At 42.9% G+C, this 26,774-nt stretch overlaps 2 protein-coding genes across 4 annotated transcripts in view; one reads left to right on the forward strand and one right to left on the reverse strand.

Annotated features, from left to right (window-relative positions):
• The window catches only part of UTP4 (UTP4, small subunit processome component), a 33,510-nt gene extending 33,182 nt beyond the window's left edge, over window positions 1-328 (reverse strand). The window contains exon 1 of the mRNA XM_021093876.1: window positions 1-328. The gene's annotated coding sequence lies outside the window, so the exon portion shown is untranslated.
• On the forward strand, window positions 95-26,266 carry CHTF8 (chromosome transmission fidelity factor 8). 3 transcript variants are annotated; one of them, XM_021093878.1, is made up of 4 exons: window positions 95-203; window positions 22,735-22,792; window positions 23,046-23,163; window positions 23,552-26,266. In XM_021093878.1, exons 2-4 carry the CDS (start codon window positions 22,770-22,772, stop codon window positions 23,774-23,776), a joined length of 366 nt encoding a protein of 121 aa, XP_020949537.1. In that variant the 5' UTR covers window positions 95-203; window positions 22,735-22,769; the 3' UTR covers window positions 23,777-26,266. The 3 variants fall into 3 exon arrangements, with proteins under 3 accessions (XP_020949537.1, XP_020949536.1, XP_020949538.1); XM_021093879.1 differs by lacking the exon at window positions 95-203 and adding an exon at window positions 576-599; XM_021093877.1 differs by lacking the exon at window positions 23,046-23,163 and having other exon boundaries at window positions 122-203; window positions 23,552-26,237.

Here is a 26,774-nt window from a genome sequence, read left to right on the forward strand (position 1 = left end):
CCGCGGAAGGGCTCACTACTCTTGGCGGTCCCTCTCTCCGCCCGGCCCCACGTGCGCGCGCGCTCGCGTGCTCTGCCCCGGAAGTGCTCGCGGCGCAAGGCCGGAAGTGCGCAGGCAGTGCTCGCGGCGGCGGCGACGGCGGCGGGAGGTTCGGTTGTCGCCCGTTGGCCGCGCGGCGCCGCGCTCGGCGGCCGCCATTGCAGGTCAGGCCGCGGGCAGGGAGCGTGGGAGGCCGCGGGGAGCGAGGGCCGAGCCGGGGATGGGGTTGAGGGTTCGAGGGAGCGGGAAGCTAGGGAGCTGGGGCCGGGCGGGGCGCGCGGCTCGCTGAGAAGAATGGCGAGCCGAGGGGCGGGGAGCGCCGGGCGGGGGAGGGGCGGTCGGGAAGGGGGAGGGGAGCGGGGAGGGCCGCGCAGAGGTGGGGGCGACCCAGAGGGGCCCCCGGAGTAGGAGGGCTGGGAATTGTGGGGAAGGAAGCGGTGTGGAGTCGGAAGGCGGATGGAAAGAAGGGTGCGAGCAGGGCGGAGCGGGAGAAGGGCGGAAAGAGTGGCCGAGCGCGGGCGGAGGACGGATAAGGGGGCGGCGCAGGCCGGAACCTCGAGGTATGTGCGGAAAGGGGCTCTTCCCTGGGTGGTGAAGGAGCCCAGCACGCGATGCTTTCGGGAGTCGGGTAGAACTGGAATCTAGGAAGCAGTGGGAATACCAGAAAGGGGACTTAGTGTGGGGTAGGACTCTGAGGTTCTTTCGAGGGGACATTTTAAATCGTGGAGGAAAGGCTCCTGAAAGCGATAACTGCGAGGATGGTTGGAAGGAGGAGACAGTCTGGCGGATGATCCAGGTTCTTTTGTGGGCGGAGTAAGAGACGGGAGAAGAGTCGGGTGGGGTCGGTCCTAGAGGGGCGAAGTACTTTGGAATTGAGGGGGGAAATAGGGAAGAATGAGGGTGGTAGGAATAACGTTTTTAGAGCAGCCTTTGGGAGGAGAGTGAATGGTTTGGGAAGACTATTCTGAGGGGGGGATGTGGAGAAAGGCGGCATAAAGAATGTTTAACTTGGGAGATAAGAGAAAGGGTTAAACATCTGGGTAAGAGGTCCTAGAGAAAGTGTGGGGGTATTTTGGAGGGGGTTGGGTAAGAGAGGGGAAGCGGATTGAGAGGTCCAGAAAGTGGGCGGGGCTAGGAATGGGAAGTGTTAGTAGCTCAAATTGAAGGCGGGTAGGGGGCCAGCGGAGAGGGTGGAGAAGGTGGGGAGCCTGTGGGAGGAAAACCCAGTACAGAGGGAGGCCTCAAGCAATGCTATGTAAAGGAAGGGGCTTTGGGGAAGATAGTACGCTACAGCAGTAAGAGGAAGGGTAGAGGGGCTGCAGAGTAGCAGAAGATGGAGAAAACTGGAGTAACTCAGATCGACCGAAGCCATCTTTTCCACCCCATTGTCTACAGATACCAGTAATTGATTCCCTCCATCATGGGAATCTTAAAATGTGATGGGAAAGTACCACGTATATGCATAGTGTACACACACGTTTTTGAACACACTCTTCACTGACGAAAAGTTTGGAAGCATTCAATTCCACTGCCCTCCATAACCCCTTTTTGGAGGAGATAAAGCTTCTCATTTAGAAACTAGATTTTAGCACTAAATGACGTAACATAAGCCTGTCAAGATCTTCCCTTTGAAACTTAGACTATCCCCTTCAGTCATGAAACCTCAGAAACATCCTTAATAAAAGTAATTTGTTTTAAATTGTATGTAGAAGTTCATGAGTTCATTTGATGGAAAGGCACACAGAGAAGCAGTTATCATGCTAAGAAAAAGAAACCTTCCGGAACTTAATTTCTGGAGCAGTTTGGTGAACCCTGACTGCCATATTTGAATTGTTCTCCCATTTTGTAAACTTGATTTTATTCTGATAACCTGCTGTTTTCATAGGATGTTTTAGTCCATTGTAAACATTAGAATAATAGATAGCATAAAGACATTTTATTGAACATGTACTAAGAAAATGGCGTATTCCTCCAGGTGATCAATAGCTTGACCCTAAAAGGCTTATGTGTGTTAGGCGGTGTGCTGAAGACTACATTCAGTGTTCACAACAACCCTTTGAGACAGGTTCTTTTTTTAATGCCCAATTTATTGGTGAAGAAACTGAAACATTAAATTACCCCGTCTTACAAAGTAAGTGGCAGGATCACAGAAACGAGGTATGACACCTAAGTTCTCACTTAGCGGTAAACACAAGTAGTCCCTGGGACTGAATTAGAGCTTAATAAATCCTAATTGTTTTTTCTTTTTTTGCCTTTTTGCTATTTCTTTGGGCTGCTCCCGCGGCATATGGAGGTTCCCAGGCTAGGGGTTGAATCGGAGCTGTAGCCACTGGCCTACACCAGAGCCACAGCAACGCGGGATCCGAGCCCTGTCTGCAACCTACACCACAGCTCACGGCAACGCCGGTTTGTTAACCCACTGAGCAAGGGCAGGGACCGAACCCTCAACCTCATGGTTCCTAGTCGGATTCGTTAACCACTGCGCCACGACGGGAACTCCAATAAATCCTAATTGCTGACCCAGCAGTTTGCAGCCTTTTTCATGTATTTAATTTTTTTTAATAAAAATAATTTTTGAAATGAAGAAATGTAAAGTTAAAGCTTTTATTCCCTTAAAAAAAAAACTGATTGAAAGGGTCTAATAAAAACTTAAAAGACATCATTTAGCTCCAATAAAATTACTTGTAAACTACTTATAATTAGGTTAAACAGTTGAGTCAAAGCCCCTTGTTTCAGTAAACGCTTTGTGTTCTGTTAATCTTCTGCTGCACTTTATTTGGGGGACAGTTACCATTACGAGGATCATTGCTCATGCTCTCTGTAAGACAGTAATCTTAACAATGCAGAAACCAATGGATAAATTTTGTAGATTAGATGATTCAGTGATAGAGAATGTCCTCTGTCCTTTTGGGTTATTTTGCCTTATAGGCTTGTTTTTAACTGCCTACCACTCGAATGTCATAGTTACTTTGATGGCAAGCTATAAGATCTTCCTCATAGGTGGTTTTTTTGCCATCTTGTGAGAGATGCTTTGAGAAAGGCGACATGAAGTTCTCGGTACAGACTCACTGGAGGAGGGGCTGTGTTAGAGAAATGCTGGAGAGGACATTCCCCCGCTACCACTTTCTGGCTATATGATCTCTAAGCCTGTTTCCTCAGTGTAATAAGGGAGTGATGGACAGTGCCTGCATCTTAGAATTGTTTTCAGGATGAAAGGAGAGAATCCAAATAGAAAATCCTCAAAAAGGTTTAGGTATGTGAGAAATGAAGCTTTTCGTTCTGTAAGGATAATGCTTTGCCTGGACTTCCTAATTAAGAAATTGTGGTGGCACTTTGATTTTTCAGGTTTTTAGTAATTAATAGTACTTGACAGTTAAATAAGTTATATCCCAGATTAGTGTGATTGCAGTCAAACCTTTTGGGTCTGGAGTGGTTCTTGTAATGTGGCTTCCTCTTCTCCTGATTTGTGGTTTGAAGTTACAAGGACCACTATCTTGAGAAATAACTGTCTTGACGTCACTCAGGACCGCCACACTAACTCCAAAACTGGGGATGATCTGAGGCAACCTTAAATAAGTAACATTTCTAGAAACCGTGAAGCCTCCCCAAAAAGTTAAATGTACAAAATGCTTTTAAAAATATTTCCTTTACATGACTAAACTTATTTGATTAATTTAGGAATATAAAACTTACGTATTGTTTATTTAGCTATGTAAAGACCCAGAAAAATGGGGTAGAAAAAAATTCCCTCCTTTGTACAAGAAGGGGAGGCAGGGAGTCGAAATAATTCATTGCAGGGAAAAGGTGTTCAGTACTTCCACACTCTCCCATCTCTCCAAAGTCCACACTCTAGTTGTAAGCTATGAGACTCTGCTCTGAAATATACTGTATTTAAACATTTTTTTTTGAAAAATGACATCACAAAGTTTTTCCTAGTTCTACAGTTACATTGTCAACTTGGAATTATTCTTTAACCAAAGACCAGTTATTTGGTCCTAGCCAAATCTGGGACTAAACTCAAGGCTCTTGAGAGAGAGGTGCTGGGCAGTCTTTTCCATTTTCTCCTTTTAGTTTCATTATTTGATATAATATATTCATCAAACTGCGTTCAAATGAAGCTCTTGATAAAGCTGCAGTTTCTACACAAGCAGTACTTTAGAACAAAGACGTATAAATTGTTACGGTTATTTTTAAATGTTGGAATGAGTTGAGACTGGGGAGTTAGAAATCTTTTTCACAGGAAATTTTCATTATGTTACTTGTTATTACTAATAGACTTTGGCTTGTATTATGCTTCTTCACCTCTTTGTTTTCTGCTAACTTTTTCTGCCTACTCTTAAGGGGATGGAGCCAGATTGGGCTGCATGTTCTTATATCCTTTTTAGGATATCCTCCACCCTAAGTGAAATACATAATCACTTTCACTTCAGTCAGGTGTATTAGCAAAGTACCCCTTGAGAACTGTTGCCCAGAATAGTATTCTTAAGGAACAAAATAAAGAATAATATGATTCAGGCAATAGGGTGTTTTAAGGTGCTGAAGTGGAATTTTTTTTTTTAAATAGTAAGCCTCTTTATTTTTTCATCTTTGTCTTTTTTTTTTTTCTTTTTTTTTTTTTTTTAAAGGGCCGCAACCGCAGCATATGGAGGTTCCCAGGCTAGGGGTCTGGCAACACTGGATCCTTAACCCACCAAGCAAGGCCAGGGATCTAACTTGCATCCTCATGGATACTAGCCAGATTTGTTTCCACTGAGCCATGACAGGGACTCCTAAAGTAGAATTTCTAAATTCACCAAAGGGATGCCTTCCCTACATTACTTACTAATTTAGTAAATACACCCTTATGTACATAAATGTAGCCAGATCAGTCCGCAGGCTCCTATGAGCTAGACTCTTAGAAGCAGAGTGTGAACTTCATTTGTATTCACATCTCCAGCATCTCATTAAGTCTACCACAAGTTGTTACTGTTGTGAGTGTATAGAGCAGCAGAATGACTGTAGGCCACAGAATTCTTTTTTTTTTTTTTTTTTTTTTGTCTTTTGTCTTTTTGTCTGTTGTTGTTGTTGTTGTTGCTATTTCCTGGGCCGCTCCCGCGGCATATGGAGATTCCCAGGCTAGGGGTTGAATCGGAGCTGTAGCCACCCGCCTACACCAGAGCCACAGCAACGCGGGATCCGAGCTGCGTCTGCAACCTACACCACAGCTCACAGCAACGCCGGATGGTTAACCCACTGAGCAAGGGCAGGGAGCAAACCCACAACCTCATGGTTCCTAGTTGGATTCGTTAACCACTGCGCCACGACGGGAACTCCTTTTTTTTTTTTTTTTTTGTCCAGAATTCCTAATTTCAGAAGAACTGCTAGTATTGATGTCTGCCAGCATCAGTAGGTATACTCAGGCAGTGCCTTCTACATAAGTGGGTAGAGAGCTCTGTGTGCTTTTTGAAGTGCCTGAAGAAATTAGCAAGCAGGTGCAGCTGCTCTTGACCCAGCTACCAGGGATCTTTTCCTTTACCCACTTAGGCCACTGTTTTGAATCCTGTTGTGACAGGAGACTGTCCAAGAAATGGGGAATGTACTGAAAATATTTCTGCATCCCCTTTTCCTAAACAGTGTAAGCATGTGGTTAGAAGCATTAAAAATTAATCTCTTTCCCTGCCATGGTCTTCCTAGAACATGTTGTGTATATGTGATCTGTGTGTACCTTTATTGTTTCTCTTAAACCACTGGTATTTTACTAAAATTTACATTCATCATGGAAAATATACTGTATCATCAGTCATCAAAGCTTATTTACAAGTGCTCTTAGTCTATAGGCATTGATTAACCTTTAGAGACCACAACTTCACTTAGAGTTATTGAGCCTTTTTTGATTCATGGCTAAAATGTACCATTCTCTAAATTTTGGCCAAAATTATGGTGACTTATTTAACCCATTCTTTAAAAAATTAGCTGTATGTCTATAAGACATTTTCATACATGTTGTACATGGTCTTTACAGTAGTTTAATAAGTCAGACAACCTAGGTTTTAGCCCCATACTCATTAAGTGATTTGTGTATGATGACACTTAAAGAGTTGCACACTAGGAGGCTAAAACCTGAATTTAGGCCTTCTGATTAAAAAATTTTTTTTAATTTAAGTATAATAGATTTGCAGTGTCGTACCAATTTCTGCTGTACAGCAAAGTGACTTGGTTATACATATATATATGTTCTTTTTTCTATTTTTTTCCATCATGAGCTATCCCAGGAAATTGGATATAGTTCCCTGTGCTGTACATAGGTTCTTGTTTATGCATTCTAAATATAATAGTTTGCATCTACTAATCCCAGAGTCTCAGTCCATTCCTCTCTCTCCCCTGTTTGTAGATAGGTTCGTCTGTGCCATATTTTAGATTCCACATATAAATGATGTGTGGTATTTGTCTTAATAACTTAATTTGCTTGGTATGATAATCTGTAGTTGGATCTGTGTTGCTGTGAATGGCATTATTTCATTCTTTTTTATGGCTGAACAGTATTCTATTGTATATATATACCACATCCTCATCTATTTCTCTTTCGATGGACATTTAGGTTGCTTCCATGTCTTGTCTATTGTGAATACTGCTGCTGTGATTGTATGGGTGCATGTATTTTTTTAAAAAAACTCAATGAATTTTATTATCTTTATAGTTTTACTACCATCATCACAACCCAGTTGTATAACATTTCCATCCCAAACTCCCAGCCCATCCCTTTCCCCACAACCTGTCTCTTTGGTGACCATAAAATTTTCAAAGTCTGTGAGTCAGTTTCTGTTCTACAAATGAGTCCATTGTATCCTTTTTTTAGATTCCACATATATATGGTAGCATATGACGTGTGTCTCACTAACTTCACCTTGCATGGTGATTTCTAGATCCATCCATGTTGCTGCAGATGCCATTATTTCATTCCTTTTTATGGCTGAGTAATATTCCATTGTGTATATATACCACATCTTCTTTCTCCACTCCTCTGTTGATGAACATTAGGTTGCTTCCATTATCTGGCTATTGTATATAGTGCTGCATTGAACATTGGGGTACATGTATCTTTTCGAGTCATGGTTTTCTCTGGATAGATGCCCAGGAGTGGGATTGCTGGATCAAATGGTAATTCTATTTTTAGTTTTTGAGGAATCACCATACTGTTTTCCATAGTGGTTGCACCAATTTAAATTCCCTTTTCTGCACAACTTCTCCAATGTTTATTGTTTGTAGACATTTATTTATTTTGCATTTTAGGGCTGCACCTGTGGCATATGGAAGTTACCAAGGGTCAAATCGTTTTATACCTACACCTACACCACAGCTCACAGCAACATCAGATCCCTGACCCACTGAGCAAGGCCAGTGATTGAACCTCTATCCTCATGCATACTAGCCAGGTTGTTTCCACTGTGCCACAATGGAATTTCATGTTTGTAGACTTTTTTTAAATTTAAAAAAATTTTTTCTTTTTTGTCTTTTTGCCATCTCTTGGGCCGCTCCCGCGGCATATGGAGGTTCCCAGGCTAGGGGTCTAATTGGAGCTGTAGATGCCAGCCTATGTCAGAGCCACAGCAACGCGGGATCCGAGCTGCGTCTGTGACCTACGCCACAGCTCATGGCAATGCCGGATCCTTAACCCACTGAGTGAGGCCAGGGATCAAACCCGCAACCTCATGGTTCCTAGTTGGATTCGTTAACCACTGCGCCACGACGGGAGCGCCTGTAGACGTTTTGATGATGGTCATTCTGGCTGGCGTAGGGTGGTACCTCATAGTAGTTTTGATTTGCATTTCTCTAATAATTAGTGATGATGAACATCTCTTCATGTGTTTTTTGGCCATCTGTATATCTTGTCTGTTTAGATCTTCTGTCCATTTTTTGAATTGGGTTAGTTTTTTTGGTATTGAGCTACAGGAGGTGTTTATAAATTTTGGAGTTGAATCTCTTGTCAGTAGCTTCATTTGCAAATATTTGCTCTCATTCTGTGGGTTGTTTTTCGTTTGGTTTAGGGTTTCCTTTGCTGTGCAAAAGCTTTTTTTCTCTTTTTTTCTTTTTAGGGTCGCACCTGCAGGATATGGAAGTTTCCAGGCCAGGAGTTGAATCAAAGCTACAGCTGCCAGCCTACAGTACAGCCACAGCAACATGGGATCTAGGTGCATCTCAATGCATACCACAGCTCACAGCAATGCTGGATCCCCAACCCACGGAGCGAGGCCAGGGATCAAACCTGCATCCTCATGGATACTAGTCGGATTCATTTCCACTCCACCACAGTGGGAACTCCTATGACAAAGCTTTTAAGTTTAATTAGGCCCCATTTGTTTATTTTTGTTTTTATTGTCATTATTCTAGGCAGTGGATCTAAGAAGATATTGCTGTGGTTTGTGTAAGAGTGTTTGGCGTATGTTTTCCTCTAATATTTTATAGTATCCTGTCTTATATTAAAGTCTTTAACCCACTTTGAGTTTATTTTTGTATGTGGCGTTAGGGAGTGTTCTAATTTCATTCTTTTACATGTAACTGTCCGGTTTTCCCAGCACCACTTATTTATTTATTTTTTTGTCTTTTTAGGGCAGCACCCATGGCATATGGAAGTTCCCAGGCTAGGGGTTGAATGGGAGCTGTAGCCACCAGCCTATACCACAGCTACAGCAACACAGGATCCAAGCCATGTCTGTGACCTACGCCACAGCTCACAGCAATGCCAGATCCTTAACCCATTGAGTGAGGCCAAGGCTCAAACCTGTGTCCTCATGGTTACCAGTCAGATTCATTTCTGCTGAGCCACAATGGGAACTCATGCAGCACCACTTATTGAAGGGACTGTCTCTCCTTCATTGTATATTCTTGTCTCCTTTGTCATAGATAAGTTGACTGTAGGTGCTTGGATTTAATTCTGGGCTTTCTCTCTGTTCCACTGATTGATATTTCTGTTTTTATGCCAGTACTATACTATTTTTTTTAACTCAATGAATTTATTACATTTATAGTTGTACAATGATCATCACAATCAAATTTTATAGGATTTCCATCCCACAACCCCAGCACATCCTCCCACCCCCTGAACTGTCTCCTTTGGAAACCATAAGTTTTTCAAAGTCTGTGAGTCACTATCTGCAAAGAAGTTCATTGTGTCCTTTTTGCAGATTCCACATGTCAGTGGTAGCATTTGATGTTGGTGTCTCATTGTATGACTGACTTCACTTAGCATGATAATTTCTAGGTCCATTCATGTTGCTACAAAGGCCGGTATTTCATTCCTTTTAATGACTGAGTAATATTCCACTGTATATATGTACCACATCTTCTTGATCCACTCCTCTGTCAGTTGACATTTAGGTTGTTTTCATGTCTTGGCTATTGCAAACAGTGCTGCAATGAACTTTGGAGTACATGTGTCTTTTCAAGTCATGGTTTTCTCTGGATAGATGCCCAGGAGTGGGATTGCTGGATCATATGGTAGTTCTGTTTTTAGTTTTCTGAGGCATCTCCATTCTGTTTTCCACAGTGGTTGCACCAATTTATATTCCCTCCAATAGTGTAACAGGGTTGCTTTTTCTCCACACCCTCTCCAGCACTGTAGACTTTTTGATGATGGCCATCCTGGCTGGTGTGGGGTGGTATCTCATAGTGGTTTTGATTTGCATGTCTCTAATGATGAGTGATGCTGAACATCTTTTCATGTGTTTTTTGGCCATCTGTAGGTCTTCTTTGGAGAATTGTCTGTTTAGAGCTTCTGCCCATTTTTTGATGGGGTTGTTTGTTTTTTTTGGTCTTGAGCAGTAGGAGGTGTTTATAAATTTTGGAGATGAATCCCTTGTCAGTGGATTCACTGGCAAAGATTTTCTCCCATTCTGTGGGTTGTCTTTTCGTTTTGTTTAGGGTTTTCTTTGCTGTGCAGAAACTTTTAAGTTTAATTAGGTCCCATTTGTTTATTTTTGCTTTTACTGTCATCACTCTATGAGGTGGATCTGAGAAGATGTTGCTGTCGTTTATGTTGGAGAGTGTTTGGCCTATGTTTTCCTCTAAGAGTTTTATAGTATCTGGTCTTATATCTAGGTCTTTAACCCATTTTGAGTTTATTTTTGTGTATGGTGTTAGGGAGTGTTCTAATTTCATTCTTTTACATGCGGCTGTCCAGTTTTCCCAGCACCATTTATTGAATAGGCTGTCTTTTCTCCATTGTGTATTTTTGCCTCCTTTGTCATAGATTAGTTAGCTGTAGGTGCATGGGTTTCATTCTGGACTTTTTTTTTTTTTTTCCCCCTTCATTCTGGACTTTCTATCCTGTTGCACTGATCTATATTTCTGTCTTTGTGCCAGTACCATATGGTTTTGATGACTGTTGCTTTGTAGTATAGTCTGAAGTCCAAGAGCCTGATTCCTCCAGCTCCATTGTTCTTTTTCAGGATGTCTTTGGCTATTCTGGGTCTTTTGTGCTTCCAAACAAACTTTAAAATTTGTTCGAGTTCTGTGAAAAACATCCTTGATAGTTTGATAGGGATTGCATTGAATCTGTAGATTGCCTTGGGTAGTATAGTCATTTTGATAATATTGACTCTTCCAATCCAAGAGCATGGTATGTCTTTCCATCTCTTTGTGTCATCTTTGATTTCTTTCATCAGTCTCTTACAGTTTTCAGAATACAGGTCTTTTGGTAGGTTTACACCTAGGTGTTTTATTCTTTTGAATGCGATGGTAAACACGATTGCTTCCCTAATTTCTCTGTCTGATCTTTCATTGTTAGTGTATAGAAATGCTGTCAATTTCTGTGTATTAATTTTGTATCCTGTGACTTTGCCAAATTCATGGATGAGCTCTAACAGTTTTCTGGTAGAGTCTTTAGGATTCTCTAGGTAGAGTATCATGTCATCTGCAAATAGTAATAGTTTTACTTCATCCTTTCCAGTTTAGATTCTTTTTATTTCTTTTACTTCTCTGCTGTGGCTAGGACTTCCAAAACTATGTTGAATAGTAGTGGCGAGTGGACATCCTTGTCCTCTTCCTGATCTCAGTGGGAATTCTTTCAGCTTTTCACCATTGATGGTGATTTTAGCTCTGGGTTTGTCATATATGGCCTTTATGATGTTGAGGTAGGTTCCTGCTATGCCTGCTTTCTTAAGGGTTTTTATCACAAATGGGTGTTGAATTTTGTCAAAGGCTTTTTCTGTGTCTATTGAGAGGATCATATGGTTTTTATTCTTCAGTTTGTTAATGTGTTCTGTCACACTGATCTGTGAATATTGAAGAACCCTTGCACTTCTGGGATAAATCCCACTTAATCATGATGTATAATCCTTTTAATGTATTGTTGGATGCATTTTGCTAGTATCTTGTTGAGGATTTTTGCATCTATGTTCATCAGTGAAATTGGCCTGTAAATTTCTTTTTTTTTTTTTTTTTTTGGTATCTTTGTCTGGTTTTAGTATCAGGGTGATGGTGGCCTCATAGACTGAGGATCCCTTCCTCTGCAGTTTTTTGGAAAAGTGTCACAAGGATAGGTATTACTCTACTTTAAATGTTTGATAGAATTTGCCTGTGAAGCCATCTGGTCCTGGACTTTTGTGTGTTGGAAGTATTTTAATCACAGTTTCAATTTCAGTACTTGTGATTGGTCCATTTATCTTTTCTATTTCATCTTGGTTTAGTCTTGGAAGATTGTACTTTTCTAAGAATTTGTCCATTTCTTCCAGTTTTTCCATTTTATTGGCATATAGTTGCATATAGTAATCTCTTATGATCCTTTGTATTTCTGTGATGTCCGTTGTTATTTCTCCTTTTTCATTTCTAATTTTATTGATTTGAGTCTTCTCTTTTTCTTGATGAGTCTGGCTAAGGGTTTATCAATTTTGTTGATCTTTTCAAAGAACCAGCTTTTCGTTTCATTGATCTTTTCTATGGTATTCTTCATTTATTTCATTGATTTCTGCTCTGATCTTTATGATTTCTTTCCTTCTACTATATGTAGGGGATTGTTTTAAGTTGTTGGTCTCTTAATTGCAAGTGCATCTCCAGTGTCCTGCATTTGTACCCTCCTCTTATGATATCTGATTTTGGTGGCACAATTGTGCATGGATGATTTCGTATCTTTACTGTATATATACCTTAACTGGTGAGCCTTGTCATTTGTGGTATTTTTGTTTCTGGTTGCAGCCTCTTTTCTGTCTAGAGAAGTTCCCTTAGTATTTGTTGTAAAGCTGGTTTAGTGTTGCTCAGTTCTCTTAGCTTTTGCTTATCTGTGAAGCTTTTGATTTCTCCTTCAAATCTGAATGAGAGCCTTGCTGGGTAAAATAATCTTGGTTGGAGGTTTTTTCCTTTCATCATGTTAAGTATATCATGCCACTCCCTTCTGGCCTGCAGACTTTCTGCTAAAAAATCTGCCTATAACCTTATCAGGGTTCCCTTGTATGTTACTTGTTTCTTTTTCCCTAGCTGCTTTCAGTATTTTCTCTTTGTCTTTAATTTTGGTCAGTTTGATTAATATGTGTCTCAGGGTTTTCCTTCTTGGGTTTATTTTATTTGGTACTTGTTGTGCTTCCTGGATTTGAGTGAATGCTTCCTTTCCCATGTTAGGGAAGTTTTTGGCAATTATCTCTTTGAATATTTTTTCTGTCCCCTTCTCACTTTCTTCTCCTGGCACCCCTATAATATGGATGTTGGTGCATTTAATGTTGTCCCAGAGTTCTCTGAGACTCTTCTCATTTGTTTTCAATCTTTTTTCTCTTTTCTCTTCCACATCCATGATTTCCACTAATCTGTCCTCTGCCTCGTTTATTCATTCTTCTGACTCCTATATTCTGCTGTTGGCTGCTTTAGATGAATTTTTTTTTTTTTTTTTTTGTCTTTTTGCTATTTCCTGGGCTGCTCCCGCGGCACATGGAGGTTCCCAGGCTAGGGGTCGAATCGGAGCTGTAGCCACCGGCCTATGCCAGAGCCACAGCAATGCGGGATCCGAGCCACGTCTGCAACCTACACCACAGCTCACGGCAACGCCGGATGGTTAACCCACTGAGCAAGGGCAGGGACGAACCTGCAACCTCATGGTTCCTAGTCGGATTCGTTAACCACTGCGCCACGACGGGAACTCCCAGATGAATTTTTTATTTCCGTTTTTGTATTTTGCATCTTTGCTTGTTTATGTCTTGTATCTCTTTGCTCAGTGTTTCCTGTAAACTATCCATCTTTGCCTCCAGTTTATTTCCAATGTCTTGCCTCATCTTCAGCATCAACAGTCTAAAGTCTTTCCTGGAAGGTGAAAATCTCCTGATAACTTAGCTGTTTTTCTGGAGATTTTTCTTTCTCCCTCTTCTGAGTTATAGTTGTCTGTCTTTTCATTTTTATAGGTTTTGGTGTGGTGACCTTTTTACAGATAATAGAGTTGTAGCCTCTTATTTCTGGTGTCTGCCTTCCTTGTGGCTGAAGTTGGTATGGGGGCTTGCGGTAGGCTTCCTGATGGGAGGGAGTAGTGCCTGCCCACTGGTGGATGGGGCTGATTCCTATCCCTCTGGTGGGTGGGGCTTTGTCTCTGAGTGAGATTAGAGGCGGCTGTGTGCCTGGGGGGTCTTTAGGCAGCCTGTTTACTGATGGGTGAGCTGTGGTCCCACCTGGATTGTTGTTTGGCCTGGGGCTTCTCAACACTGATGGGTGCGGCCAGATTTTCCCAAAATGGCCAAGTCCAGAGAAAGGCATGCTGATGAATATTCCCAAGAGCTTTGCTTCCTATGTCCTTCCCCCACAACAAGCCACATTCACCCCTGTTTTCCCAGGAGGTCCTCCAAGAACTGCGATCAGGTCTGACCTAGATTCCTATGGAGATTTTGCTTTGCCCTGGGACCCAGTGCACATGAAAATCTGTGTGCTCCTTTTAAGAATGGGGTCTCCGTTTCCCCCAGTCCTGTGGAGCTCCTACACACAAGCCCCATTGGCCTTCAATGACAGGTGCTCCAGGGGCTCTTTCTCCCAGTGCCCAATCCCCACACGTGGGAGTTTGATGTGGGGCTCAGAACTCTCACTCCTGTAGGTGAGTCTCTGTGAGCCAGTTAGTTTCCAGTCTGTGGGGCTTCCCACCCAGGAGGTATGGGGTTGCTTATATCACACAATCACCCCTCCTACCTCTTGATGTGGCTTTCTTTTTGTCTTCTGGAGTAGGATATCTTTTTGAAAGTTTCCAGTCCATCTGGTTGAAGCTTGCTCAGCATTTGATTGTGAATTTTGTTGTTTTTAGGAGAGAAGTTGAGCTTCAGTCCTTTTATACCATCTTTTTTTTTTTTTTCCTGGTCTTTTTGCCATTTCTTGGGCCACTCCTGTGGCATATGGAGGTTCCCAGGCTAGGGGTCGAATCAGAGCTATAGGCACCAGCCTATGCCAGAGCCGCAGCAATGCAGTATCCGAGCCACGTCTGCAACCTACACCACAGCTCATGGCAACACCAGATCCTTAACCCACTGAACAAGGCCAGGGATCAAACCCGCAACTTCATGGTTCTTAGTCGATTCGTTATCCACTGAGCCACGACGGAACTCCCTTATTCCACCATCTTAATCCCATCTATTCTAAGTATCCTTTTAGAGGTTGATTTAGAGCACATTTTCTGTATCTTTTTGTTTTCATGATTTTGCTGTTGAAAAAGGCCCCCAAGCCTGCCTAATGTTCTTATGTGCAAGAAGGCTCTGCTGTTCCCTGAGGAAAGGGGGCTACTGTGAGGGTGGTGCTGCAGATGCCTCCCCAGCCCCGAGAGAGGTCTCGGGCCAGCAGGATGGCTTGGGTCCAGCTCATGCCTTTGCCTTTGGGACAACCACCTACTCGGGTGGAAAGCTGTCGAATCCGGGCCAGTATGTCTTGCCCTGGGCACCGCCATGTTACACACACACAAACATACCATACTGTTTTAATGACTGTAGCTTTGTGGTAGAGTCTGAAGTCAGGGAGCCTGATTCTTCCAGCTCCATTTTTCTTTCTCAGGATGGCTTTGGCTATTGTCTTCTGTGCTTCCAAACAAACTGAAATATTTTGTTGTAGTTCTATGAAAAATGCCATTGGTAATTTGATAGGGGTTGCATTGAATTTGTAGATTCCCTTTGGTAATATAGTCATTTTGGCAGTATTGATTCTTCCAGTCCAAGAGCATGGTATATCTTTCTCTCTGTTTGTGTCATCTTTGATGTCTTTCATCAGCATCTTAAAGTTTTCAGAGTACAGGTCTTTTGTCTCTTTTAGGGGGATTTATTCCTAGGTATTTATTCTTTTGGATGTGATGGTAAGTGGGATCTTTTCCCTAATTTCTCTTTTTGATCTTTCATTGTTAGTGTATAAAAATGCAGTTGATTTCTGTTTATTAATTTTGTATCCTGCAAGTCTACCAGATTCATTGATGAGCTCTAACATTTTCTGGTAGTGTCTTTAGGATTTTTGTAGGTATGTATCATGTCATCTGCAAACAGTGGTAGTTTTACTTCTTCCTTTCCAATTTGGATTTAATGTCTTTTTCTTCTCTGATTGCAATGGCTAGGACTTCCAAAACAATGTTGAATAGTAGTGGCGAGAGTGAACCTTCTTGTCTTGTTCCTGATCTTATTGGGAATTCTTTCAGCTTTTCACCATTGAGAATGATGTTAGCTGTGGGTTTGTCATATATGGCCTTTATTATGTTGAGGTAGGTTCTCTCTGTGCCCACTTTCTGGAGGGTTTTTATCAGAAATGGGTGTTGGATTTTGTCAGAAGCTCTTTCTGGGTCTATTGAGAGAGGATCATATGGTTTTTATTCTTCAGTTTGTTAATGTGGTGTATCACACTGATTTATTTTCGGATATTGAAAAATCCTCGCATCCCTGTGATAAATCCCACGTGGTCATGGTGTACTGTCCTTTTATTGTATTGCTGAATTCGGTTTGCTATTATTTTGTTGAGGATTTTTGCATCTATGTTCATCAGTGAAATTGGCCTGTAATTTTCTTTTTTGTGGTATCTTTGTCTGGTTTTGGTATCAGGGTGATGGTGGCCTCATAGTAAGAATTTAAGGCTATTACTTCTTTTGCAATTTTTTGAAATAGTTTCAGAAGGATGGGTATTAACTCTTCTCTAAACGTTTTATAGAGTTTGCTTGTGAAGCCATCTGGTCCTGGACTTTCAACCACAGTTTCAATTTCACTACTTGTGATTGGTCCATTCTACTTTTCTATTTGGTCTCAATGTAGTCTTCGGAGATTGTACTTTTTTAAGAATTTGTCCATTTCTTTTACGTTGTCCATTTTATTGGCATGTAGTTGCTTGTAGCAGTCTCTTAGGATCCTTTGTATTTCTTTGATGTCCATTGTAACTTCTTTTTCATTTCTGATTTTATTGATTTGAGTCTTCTCTCTTTTTTTCTTGATGAATCTGGCTAATGGTTTATCAATTTTTTTGATCTTTTCAAAGAACCAGCATTTAGTTCCATTAATCTTTTCTATGGTTTTCTTCTTTTCTATTTCATTGATTTCTGCTCTGATCTTTATGATTTCTTTCCTTCTGCTAACTTTGGGTTTTGTCTCTTCTTTCTCTAATTGTTTTAGGTGTAAAGTTAAGGTATTTTATTTGAGATTTTTCTTGTTTCCTGAGGTAGGCTTGTATTGCTACAAACTTCCTTCTTAAAACTGCTTTTGCTGCATCCTGTAGGTTTTAGATTGTTGTGTCTTTGTTATCATTTGTTTGTAGGTATTTTTTAATTTCCTCTTTGATTTCTTCAGTGATCTATTGGTTGTTAAGTAACATGTTGTTTAGTCTCCACATGTTTGTGCTTTTTGTAGTTTTTTTTTTTAGTTGTTGATTTCCATTCGTATAGCATTGTGGTCAGAAAAAAGATGCTTGGTATGATTTCAATTTTCTTAAATTTACTGAGGCTTGATTTATGGCCCAGAATGTGATCTATCCTAGAGAATGTTCTGTGTGCACTTGAGAAGAATGTGTATTCTGCTGCTTTTGGATGGAATATTCTGTAAATATCTATTAAGTCCATCTGGTTTAAGGCCTGTGTTTAAGGTCTGTGTTTCCTTGTTGATTTTCTGTCTGTCTGGATGGTCTGTCCGTTGCTGTTAATTGGGGTGTTAAAGTCCCCCTTTATTATTGTGTTACTGCCAATTTCTCCTTTTAAGGTTGTTAGCAGTTGCCTTATATACTGACGTGATCTTATGTAGGATGCATATATATTTACAGTTGTTTTATCTTCTTGGATTGATCCTTTGATCATTTTGTAATGTCCTTTTTCTTTTTTTTTTGCCTTTCTAGGGCCTCTCCTGCAGCACGTGGAGGTTCCCAGGCTAGGGGTCTAATCAGAGCTGTAGCCTCTGGCCTACGCCACAGCCAGAGCAACGCAGGATCCAAGCCATGTCTGTGACCTACACCACAGCCCATAGCAATGCCAGATCCTTAACCCACTGAGCAAGAGCAGGGATCGAACCCACAACCTCATGGTTCCTAGTCGGATTCATTAACCACTGAGCCACGACAGGAACTCCTTTCTTTTTCTTTTTTAATATTCTTTATTTTAAGGTCTGTTTTGTCTGATATAAGTATTGCTATTCCAGCTTTCTTTTGATTACTGTTTGCATGAAATATCTTCTTCCATCCTCTCACTTTGAATTTATTTGTATGTGTCCCTAGAACTGAAGTGGGTCTCTTGAAGACAGCATATATATATGGGTCTTATCCATTCAGCTAGTCTATGTCTTTTGGCTGGGGCATTTGTGTTTAAGGTAATTATTGATATGTATGGGTTTTTTTTTTTTTTTTTTTTTTGCTTTTTAGGGCCATACCCGTGGCATATGGAGGTTCCCAGGCTAGGGGTCCAACCAGAGCTACAGCTGCCAGCCTATGCCATAGCCACAGCAACATCAGATCCGAGTCCAGTCTGCAACCTGCACCACACAGCTCACAGCAACACCAGATCCTTAACCCACTGAGCGAGGCCAGGGATCGAACTGCAGCCTCATGGTTCCTGGTCCGATTTGTTTCCATTTCACCACAAAGGGAACTGCCGATAAGTATGTTCTTATTGCCATTTTATTAACTGTTTGGATTTGTTTTTGTTGGTCTTTTTTCTTCCTTTGTCTTGTTCTCTTCTGTTGTGGTTTGATGATTAACTTTAGTGTTGTGTTTGGATTGCTTTTTCTTATTTGTGTGTGTATCTCTTGCAGATTTTTGGTTTGCAGTTACCATAAGGTTTTGATATAGGCCTCTCTCTCTCTCCCTCCCTCTCGCTTCTCTCTCTACACACACACACACACACACACACACACACACACACACACACACACAGGATTGGTGTGGGGTTTTTTGCCTTTTTTGGCTGGGTGGGGCTGCACCCACAGCGTATGGAAGTTCCCAGGCTAGGGGTCGAATTGGAGCTGTAGCTGCTGGCCTGCACTACAACCATAGCAACACCAGATCTGAGCTGAGTCTGTGACCTACACCACAGCTCACAGCAATGCCAGATCCTTAACCCACTGAACAAGGCCAGGGATCAAACCTGTGTCCTTATGGATGCTAGTCAGATTCGTTTCCACTGTGCCACGTTACAAACTCCTACAAGATTGTTTTAAGTTGTTGGTCTTATAATTGCAAGTGCATTTCCAGTGTCCTGCATTTATATCCTATTCTCAGGTTTTCTGGTTTTGGTAGCATATTTGTGTGTGAATGATTTCCTACCTTTACTATATGTATGCCTTTACCAGTGAGCCTGTCATTTGTAATATTTTTGTTTCTAGTTGTGGCCTTTTCTTTTCCATCTAGAGAAGTTCCTTTAGTATTTGTTGTAAAGCTGGTTTAGTGGTGCTGAATTCTCTTAGCTTTTGCTTGTCTGTAAAGCTTTTGATTTCTCCTTCAAATCCAAATGAGAACCTTGCTGGGTACAGTAATCTTGGTTGAAGGTTTTTTCCTTTCATCACTTTAAGTATATCATGCCACTCCCTTCTGGCCTGCAGACTTTCTGCTAAAATTCATCCAGTAATCTTATTGGAGTTTTCTTGTGTTATTTGTTTCTTTTCCCTAGCTGCTTTCAGTATTTTCTCTTTGTCTTTAATTTTGGTCAGGTTGATTAGTATTTGTCTCAGGGTGTTCCTCCTTGGGTTATTTTGTATGGTACTTGTGTTTCCTGGATTTGAGTGAGTTAGGGAAGTTTTTGGCTATTATATCTTCACATATTTTCTCTGGCCCTTTCTCTTCTTCTGGCACCCCTGTAATTGGATGTTGGTACATTTAATGTGGTCCCAGAGTTCTCTTAGACTGTTTTCATTTCATTTCAACCTTTCTTCTCTTTTCTGTTCCATGTCAGTGGTCTGTCTTCTACCTCGTTTATTCATTCTTCTGCCTTCTGTATTCTGCTGTTGGTTCCTTCCAGTGAATTTTTTATTTCAGTTGTTGTATTTTGCATCTCTGCTTCCTTAACCCTTAAATCTTCTATTTCTTTGCTCATTGTTTCTTGTAATTTATCAATCTTTGTTTCCAAGATTTTTTTTTTTGGGGGGGGGGTCATCCTTTTAGGGCTGTACCTGCAGCTGTTTCCAAGATCTTAAATCATCTTTACTATTATCAGTCTAAAGTCTTCTTCATGGAGGTTGGTAATCTCCAGATCACTTAGCTGGTGTTTTTTTTTTTTTTTTTTTTTTTTTTTTTTTTCTGTTTCCTTATCTGAGTCATAGTTCTCTGCCTTTTCAATTTGTATAGATTTTTTATTTGATCTCCTTTTTGCAGGCAATAGGGTTGTGGCCTTTCTTGTTTCTGATGTCTGCCCCCTTGTGGCTGAAGTTGGATTGGGGGCTTGCTACAGACTTCCTAATGGGAGGGACTGGTTCCTGCCCATTGGTAGATGGAGCTGATTCTTATCCCTCTGGTAGGTGGGGCTTTGTTTCTGGGTGAGATTAGAGGCAGCTGTGTGCCTGGGGGTCTTTAGGCAGCCTGTTTGCTGATGGGTGGGGCTGTTTCCACCTGGATTGTTGTTTGGCCTGGGGCTTCTCAGCCCTGATGGATGGGGCCATATTTTTCCGAAGTAGCCACTTCTAGAGGAGTTCACACTGATGATCATTGTCGAGACCTTTGCCTCCAGCGTCCTTTCACAACGAGCCACAGTTACCCCGTTTTCCCAGGAGATCCTCCAAGAACCACAGACAGGTCTGACACAGATTCCTCTGGAGTCTCTGCTTTGCCCTGGGACCCAGTGCATATGAAAGCCTGTGTACGCTTTTTCAAGAGTGGAGCCCCTTTGCACAAGCCCTGCTGGCCCTCAAGGTCGAATGTTTCGGGGGTTCCTCCTCCCAGTGCCCTATCCCCAGGCATGGGACCCTGACCTGGGGCTCAGAACTTTCACTCCTATTGGTGAACCTCTGTGATACAGTTACTTTCCAGCCTTGTGGGCTGCCCACCCAGGAGGTATGGGGTTGCTTATATTGCTTAATTGCCCCTCCTAAAGTCTCCATCTGGCTTCCACTTTGTTTTCTGGAGTAGGGTATCTTTGTTGATAGTTTCTGGTGTATTTTGTTGAAGGTTGTTCAGCAATTGGTTGTAATTTTCTTGCTTTTATGAGAGAAGGTGAGCTCCAGTCCTTTTCCTCTGCCATTGTAATAATGCATGTATCTTTTTGAATTACAGTTTTGTCTGGATTTTTTCCCAGGAGTGGGGTTGCTGGATTCTGTGGTAATTCTGTTTTTAGTTTTCTGAGGCAATCTCGGTACTGTTTTCCATAGTGGTTGCACCAATTTAGATTCCCACTAATAGTGTAGCAGGGTTTTCTTTCTCCACCCGCTGCCCACCATTTGTTATTTGTAGACTTTAACCGTGGCCTTTCTGACCTGAGATGGTACCTCATTGTAGTTTTGATTTGCATTTCTCTAATTATTAATGGTGTTAAACATCTTTTCATGTACCTACTGTAGGCCTTATGTTTTCAAATTGGTAGTCTTTCTCCTTCAAGAAAACTTAGAAGAATTTTAAAGTGCTTTTGGTTGTTCTGTTGATGGTGGTGCCTTCTTATCTGTCAGAAGACCTTTGCTCCCCTTAGCCAGTATATTTATTACCTCTTGTCAAGTGGTATCACAGCTGTTACTGTTGCAGAAGTTCTGGCTTATTTGGAGATGTCTTCTTAATTCAGCTCTTCCTAAATGCATGTATGCATGCACGCATGCTTGCCTGATGCCTCTGTGCCTTTTTATTCTCAGTTGGTTTTCTCCTTTCAGAAGGTATTTAATAGGAGTGTAGCTAAAGTTGGATGGCCTAGGTTCTTATGCTGGCTCTACCCCCTACTAGAAGTATGTGTAGCACACACAATCAAGTATATCCCTCTGTAACCTTATCAGGATCCTGTCTCACAGTGGTTAATGATATACCACCTGTATAGATGAATAGCATCTGATTCATAGTGAAAATTGAGTAAATTAGTTGCTGGAGTCCAGTGAATTAACTAACCTCTTGTGTGTTTGGTACTCAAGGGTAAGAGACTCTGCTGTCTTTTTTTTTTTTTTTTGGTCTTTTTGCGTTTTCCAGGGCTGCTCCCGCGGCATATGGAGGTTCCCAGGCTAGGGGTTGAATCAGAGCTGTAGCCGCTGGCCTACGCCAGAACCACAGCAATGTGGGATCTGATCAGTGTCTGCAACCTACACCACAGCTCCCGGCAACGCCGGATCCTTAACCCACTGAGTGATTGAACCCGCAACCTCATGGGTCCTAGTCGAATTTGTTAACCACTGCGCCACGACGGGAACTCCGGGTTCTGCTGTCTTATAGTGCTTCTGGCAATACTCCTTTCGCTGGAGATCCAAAACGAAGATTATCGTAGCAGTAAAGAAACCTGTTTAACTTTAATCAGGTGTTTGTTAATTGAGAGTTCAATTACAATATGTTAACTCACTGTTCTACAGCTCATAAACATTGATCTAATAACTGCACCATCTATTCATTTGGAAAGCTGTGCAAAAGCTGTAGTTTAAATCTCCTATCCCTTCAATCTTCCCATTAATCTATCCTAAATTAGGAAGAGAAGTACAAGTTGTTTCAGGCAAAAATGTCTCATTTTAACTCCTTCTTGTAGTGTACTGCAAACTTGCCACCAGGTGGTGCTATTGTAAAAGATAAAGCAGATTGTGTGTCAGGGTATCTTAGTGTCCAAAGATGGGTGAAGTGTTTCCTGAGAGTCATGTCAGAAAGTTAGCTTACCATTCACTAAAGTTGTCTAAAAGGATCTTTTCAGGTCTCTTGTCTTTTAGAGATCCTTTGCACATTGAAGTACAAGATAACCAAAGTGGTAGACGTGAAGTGTATATCACCACCAAAGGAAAAAGTAAAATCTAAGAGAATACTTTGGGTTTTTTGTTTTTTTTAAGTACGCAGAATGAAAAATACATAGAAAGTAAAATTAGCATATTGGCTGTGCAGTGTGTGTCCTGGGTTCAAATCCTGGCTTGTTGTCTAGTAGCTGTGTAACTTTAACTTTCCACCCTGTGGTTGACCTTTGGTAATCTGAGACAGTGTTATGTGCATAATGTCAGTTTTTAAAAGTACATGTTAGTGGACTTGTTAGACGAGTGAAATAAAATGTGTCTAAAGCATTTAGAAAAGTACCTAGTACACAGTAAGTGACAAATATTAGCTATTGTTATCATTATAATAACAATATTACCTATTTTTACTGTTATTTAAAAACATTTTTTTCCTCCACAGCTTCTTTTCAGTTGCTTTTTAAAGATCGAAAGCTCATGGTGCAGATTGTTATTTCCAGGTAAGTACATGTTGAGACTTTTTTATTTAGCTTGAATAATTAGAGCTGTATAGGTTTGAAATTTCCCTGGAGGAACTGGGGTCATCAGGTGCATCTTGCACACCAGTGTCTAGTTCAGTGCCTAGCACTGCCCCCTTTACCAGGAACTTGTGCTCAACGAAGAATTCCCTTGGGCCTTGAATGGTGGTGTAGGACACTATTATTCATCCTTCACCCCTCAAAAATATTGTAACCGCCAGCCCTTTGCTTGCAGTGCTGGGGCTGGAGGCCTGGCAGAATGGGTGCTGATGGAGCTACAGGGGGAGATCGAGGCTCGCTACAGCACTGGATTAGCTGGAAACCTCCTGGGAGACCTACATTACACCACTGAGGTGAGGGGACTTTTCTTTCCCTGCCTAATGCCTCAGGAAAGCAAGCTACACCAAGGTGGTGCTCCCAGGACCCAGAGTGAGGACTGCCCTCAGGTTTGTTGTTCAGGGGCTAGCTCAGCTCCCTGCTTGTTCTCCCCCCACATCCGCAATAGCAGGGAGATTTAACTTGGGGATTCTGGAAAGGTCACAGTCTTAAAAGTAGAAATTCTCTTATCTGGGCTAGAAAGAGTGAAAAAGATATGAGGGTGGATTGTCCAGTGTGTGGCTTCTCAGCAATGGTAGAGGGAGTGGAGGTGCCAGCATTGCCTCCCAAGAGCATCTCTAGAAGGCACCTGAATGTTATGACCTTGCCCTGAACCTCAGGCATCTCATTCTTGTTCTGCCAAAGGGAATCCCTGTGCTGATCGTGGGGCATCATATCCTGTATGGGAAAATCATCCACCTGGAGAAACCATTTGCAGTCCTTGTTAAACATACTCCTGGGGAGCAGGATTGTGATGAGCTTGGCTGTGAGAGTGGCACTCGGTACCTGGTGACAGCACTCATCAAAAACAAGATCCTTTTCAAAACCCGCCCCAAGCCCATTATCACCAACGTCCCCAAGAAAGTATGAAAGAGCCCCGGATTTTCCCTAGAGAGCGGCCAACTCCTTGGACTCGTGCTCCGCTGCCACCTCGAGGACGGCTCGACAGTTCCCTGGGACCACAAGGGGGTCCTGTTTTAAACACAGGCCACCCACTGGGTATGAACTCTGATTCTTTCCTTATGGCAACTGGTTCTCTTGGTGGAAATTTGGCTCCATTTCCGAGGAACCCGTCTTCTTTTCCAACTTCTTCAGGCTCATTGGCTTCAAATCCAGCACCTTTCCCTGCTGGTACTCGTGACCCAAGCATGGCTTCTTTTCCAAGAGGAATGAATCCCACTGGCACAGGTGCAGTTTCTTTCCCACGGCCTGGTGGCCTCTTGGGTCCAGGCCCAGGGTCAGCTCTAAATCCTAGAGCAGGGTCTCTTCCAGGCCCAGGGCCTCTGTCTAACCCAAGGTTAGGGGGTCTTCCAGGGCCAGGTCCTATGTCCAATCCAAGGGCAGGTGGTCTTCTGGGAACAGGTCCTGACCCTAGAAGTGGTGGCCCTATGGGCCCTGGATCTGGACCCAACATGAGAGCAAGTGTCCTGTTGACTTCTGGGAATGGTCCTCCCAATCCTAGGCCCATTGGCTTGGGCCCTGGACCAGGTCCCAATCTGAGATCAGGTTTCGTAGGTACAAATCCTGCCCCAAGGTCAGGAATGTTTCCAGGCCCCAGCCTTGGGCCCAACCCAAGGGCAAGTGGCCTGGGCCCAGGCCTTGGGCCTAACCCAAGAGCAAGTGGCCTAGGCCCTGGCCCTAATCTGGACACCAGAGCAGGTGGGCTCTTGGGCACAGGATCTGGTCTTAACTTAAGAATGGCTGGACCTCAAGGCCTAGATCTTGCTCCCATTCTAAGAGCAGCAGGTCTTTTAGGAGCAAATTCAGCTTCTTTCTCACAGGCCTCTGGAAACATGGGCACAAGCCCATCTTCCATGGCCAGAATACCTGGCCCCATAGGCCCAAACTCGGGTCCTGGCTCTCGGGGAATTGGCCTTCCAGGGCCAAATCCATCTCCCATGTCAAGGGGCCCTGGCCCCATCGGCCCTAATTCAACGCATTTTTCAAGGCCAGCAGGCCCCATGGGAGTAAATGCTAATCCTTTTCCAAGGGGGACAGGTTCAGGGGGACTGAACCCAGCTACCTTCTCTCAGTCTTCTAACACATTGGCTTCCAACCCAGCTAATTTCCAGAGGTCTGCTGGTCTGCAGGGCTCAAATCCAGCAATTTTCCCAAGAGCCTCTGGACCGCTAGGGCCCAACCCAGCTAATTTCCCGAGGGCCACTGGTTTACAGGGTCCAAGTCCAGCTACCTTCCCAAGGTCTACTGGCCCATTAGGCCCTGGTCAGGTTACTTTCCCCAGGTCAGCTCCTGGGCCACTAGGCTCTTCTCCAGCAGGCCCTGTGGGTATCAACCCAGCTCCTTTTGCAAGGCCGACTGGGACCCTGGGTCTAAACCCGGCTTCCTTTCCAAGGATGAATGGCCCTGTAAGCAAGACTTTGGTCCCATTTCCTAGAGTGGGGAGCCTGCCTGGCACAAACCCAGCTGCTTTCCCGAGACCTGGAGGTCCAATGGCTGCATGTACCCAAATGGAATGTTACCCCCTTAAATACCATTTTCTCTCCAGGACCACCTTGGTTTCCAGGCACCGTGGTTCTGGGCAGGGCTGTGTTTTAAGTGAAAGGGTAGATAGGGAGCTACAGTCTGAAGTACATAGCTGGGGCTCAAGTTCAAATGACCCGCCCCCCCGACCCCCCAATGCTTCTTTCATGACTGAAGGTGAAATGTTTGTTACCTATGGGACATGGACTTTGGCAGATGGGAGTGATCCTGCCTTGAAAGAGAATCTCCAGCCTTCCAGAGCCTGCTGTGCTTTTATCCCACAGCTTTCTGCCCATTGTTTCTTACTAGTTTCTTGAATTGTTCTTGTGGACTCTTCCTCAGGGATACATTGGCCTGCAGGTCCCAATTCATATGTAGTCCCCTGCTCACCACTGGAGAATCAGCCCACTGCTTTCTAGAAATGTTGCGTTGGTGAACGGACCATGCTTCAGTAGCGCCGACTGGTCATCATCTACTGCCATACCTTCCCCTGGGGGCTTGAACACAGAACAGGGAGGTGGGTAAACTACTTCCGAGACCCACCAAATACAGTTTTTGCTTGACTGACTGGGACTACAGCTTCCTTCTCCTGGGACTAAGAGGAGGCCAGAGTCAAGGCCCCACTGATCATCCAATTCCTTCTCCACTGGTACTCCCAAATCGAAGAACCTCAAAAATTTAAACTGAAGTGGATGGGACTGGGGAATGGGGTAGGGGGGGTGGGGGAAGGAAGGGGAGAAATCACTGTGCTTTGTTCAGCCTGATGTGAAAGGATGGTTGGTGTTTTTCCTGCATTGTATCTTTTCTTACTGTTTCTTTAATAAATGGGATGAGGGGGCTGTTCAGTTCACTCCCTTTTTATTACTGTTCCACAGGGAAGGAAGTTTACCCACTGTTTTTTCATTGTTTCAGCTTGGCCACAATCCTACCTGACAGATAAAAATCTTTCACTCAAGGAGGAAGCAACCTTTGATTTTGAGCCTTAGCTGCTTAGTTTGGGTTCACTTACCTGGCAGTAATTTCACCAAAGAGTCTGTTCACCCTCCACAATAAAAATAAGCACCACTCTGGAGTTCCTGTCGTGGCACAGCAGAAATGAATCCGACTAGGAACCATGAGGTTGCAGGTTTAATCCTGGGCCTCGCTCAGTGGGTTAGGATCCGGTGTTGCCATGAGCTGTGGTGTAGGTCGCAGGTGTGGCTCAGATCTCGTGTGGCTCTGATGTAGGCCAGCAGCTGTAGCAACAATTAGACCCCTAGCCTGGGAACCTCCATATGCCATAAGTGTGGCCCTGAAAAGCAAAAAGAAAAAAAAAGCTACCACAGGTATGCATTTCTCAGGTTGGGCCCACTGTATCCAGAGGCAACTTACCTTGCTTCTGAGCTCC

Source organism: Sus scrofa, chromosome 6 (genome assembly GCF_000003025.6).
Source record: "Sus scrofa isolate TJ Tabasco breed Duroc chromosome 6, Sscrofa11.1, whole genome shotgun sequence".
NCBI classification, from domain to species: domain Eukaryota; kingdom Metazoa; phylum Chordata; class Mammalia; order Artiodactyla; family Suidae; genus Sus; species Sus scrofa.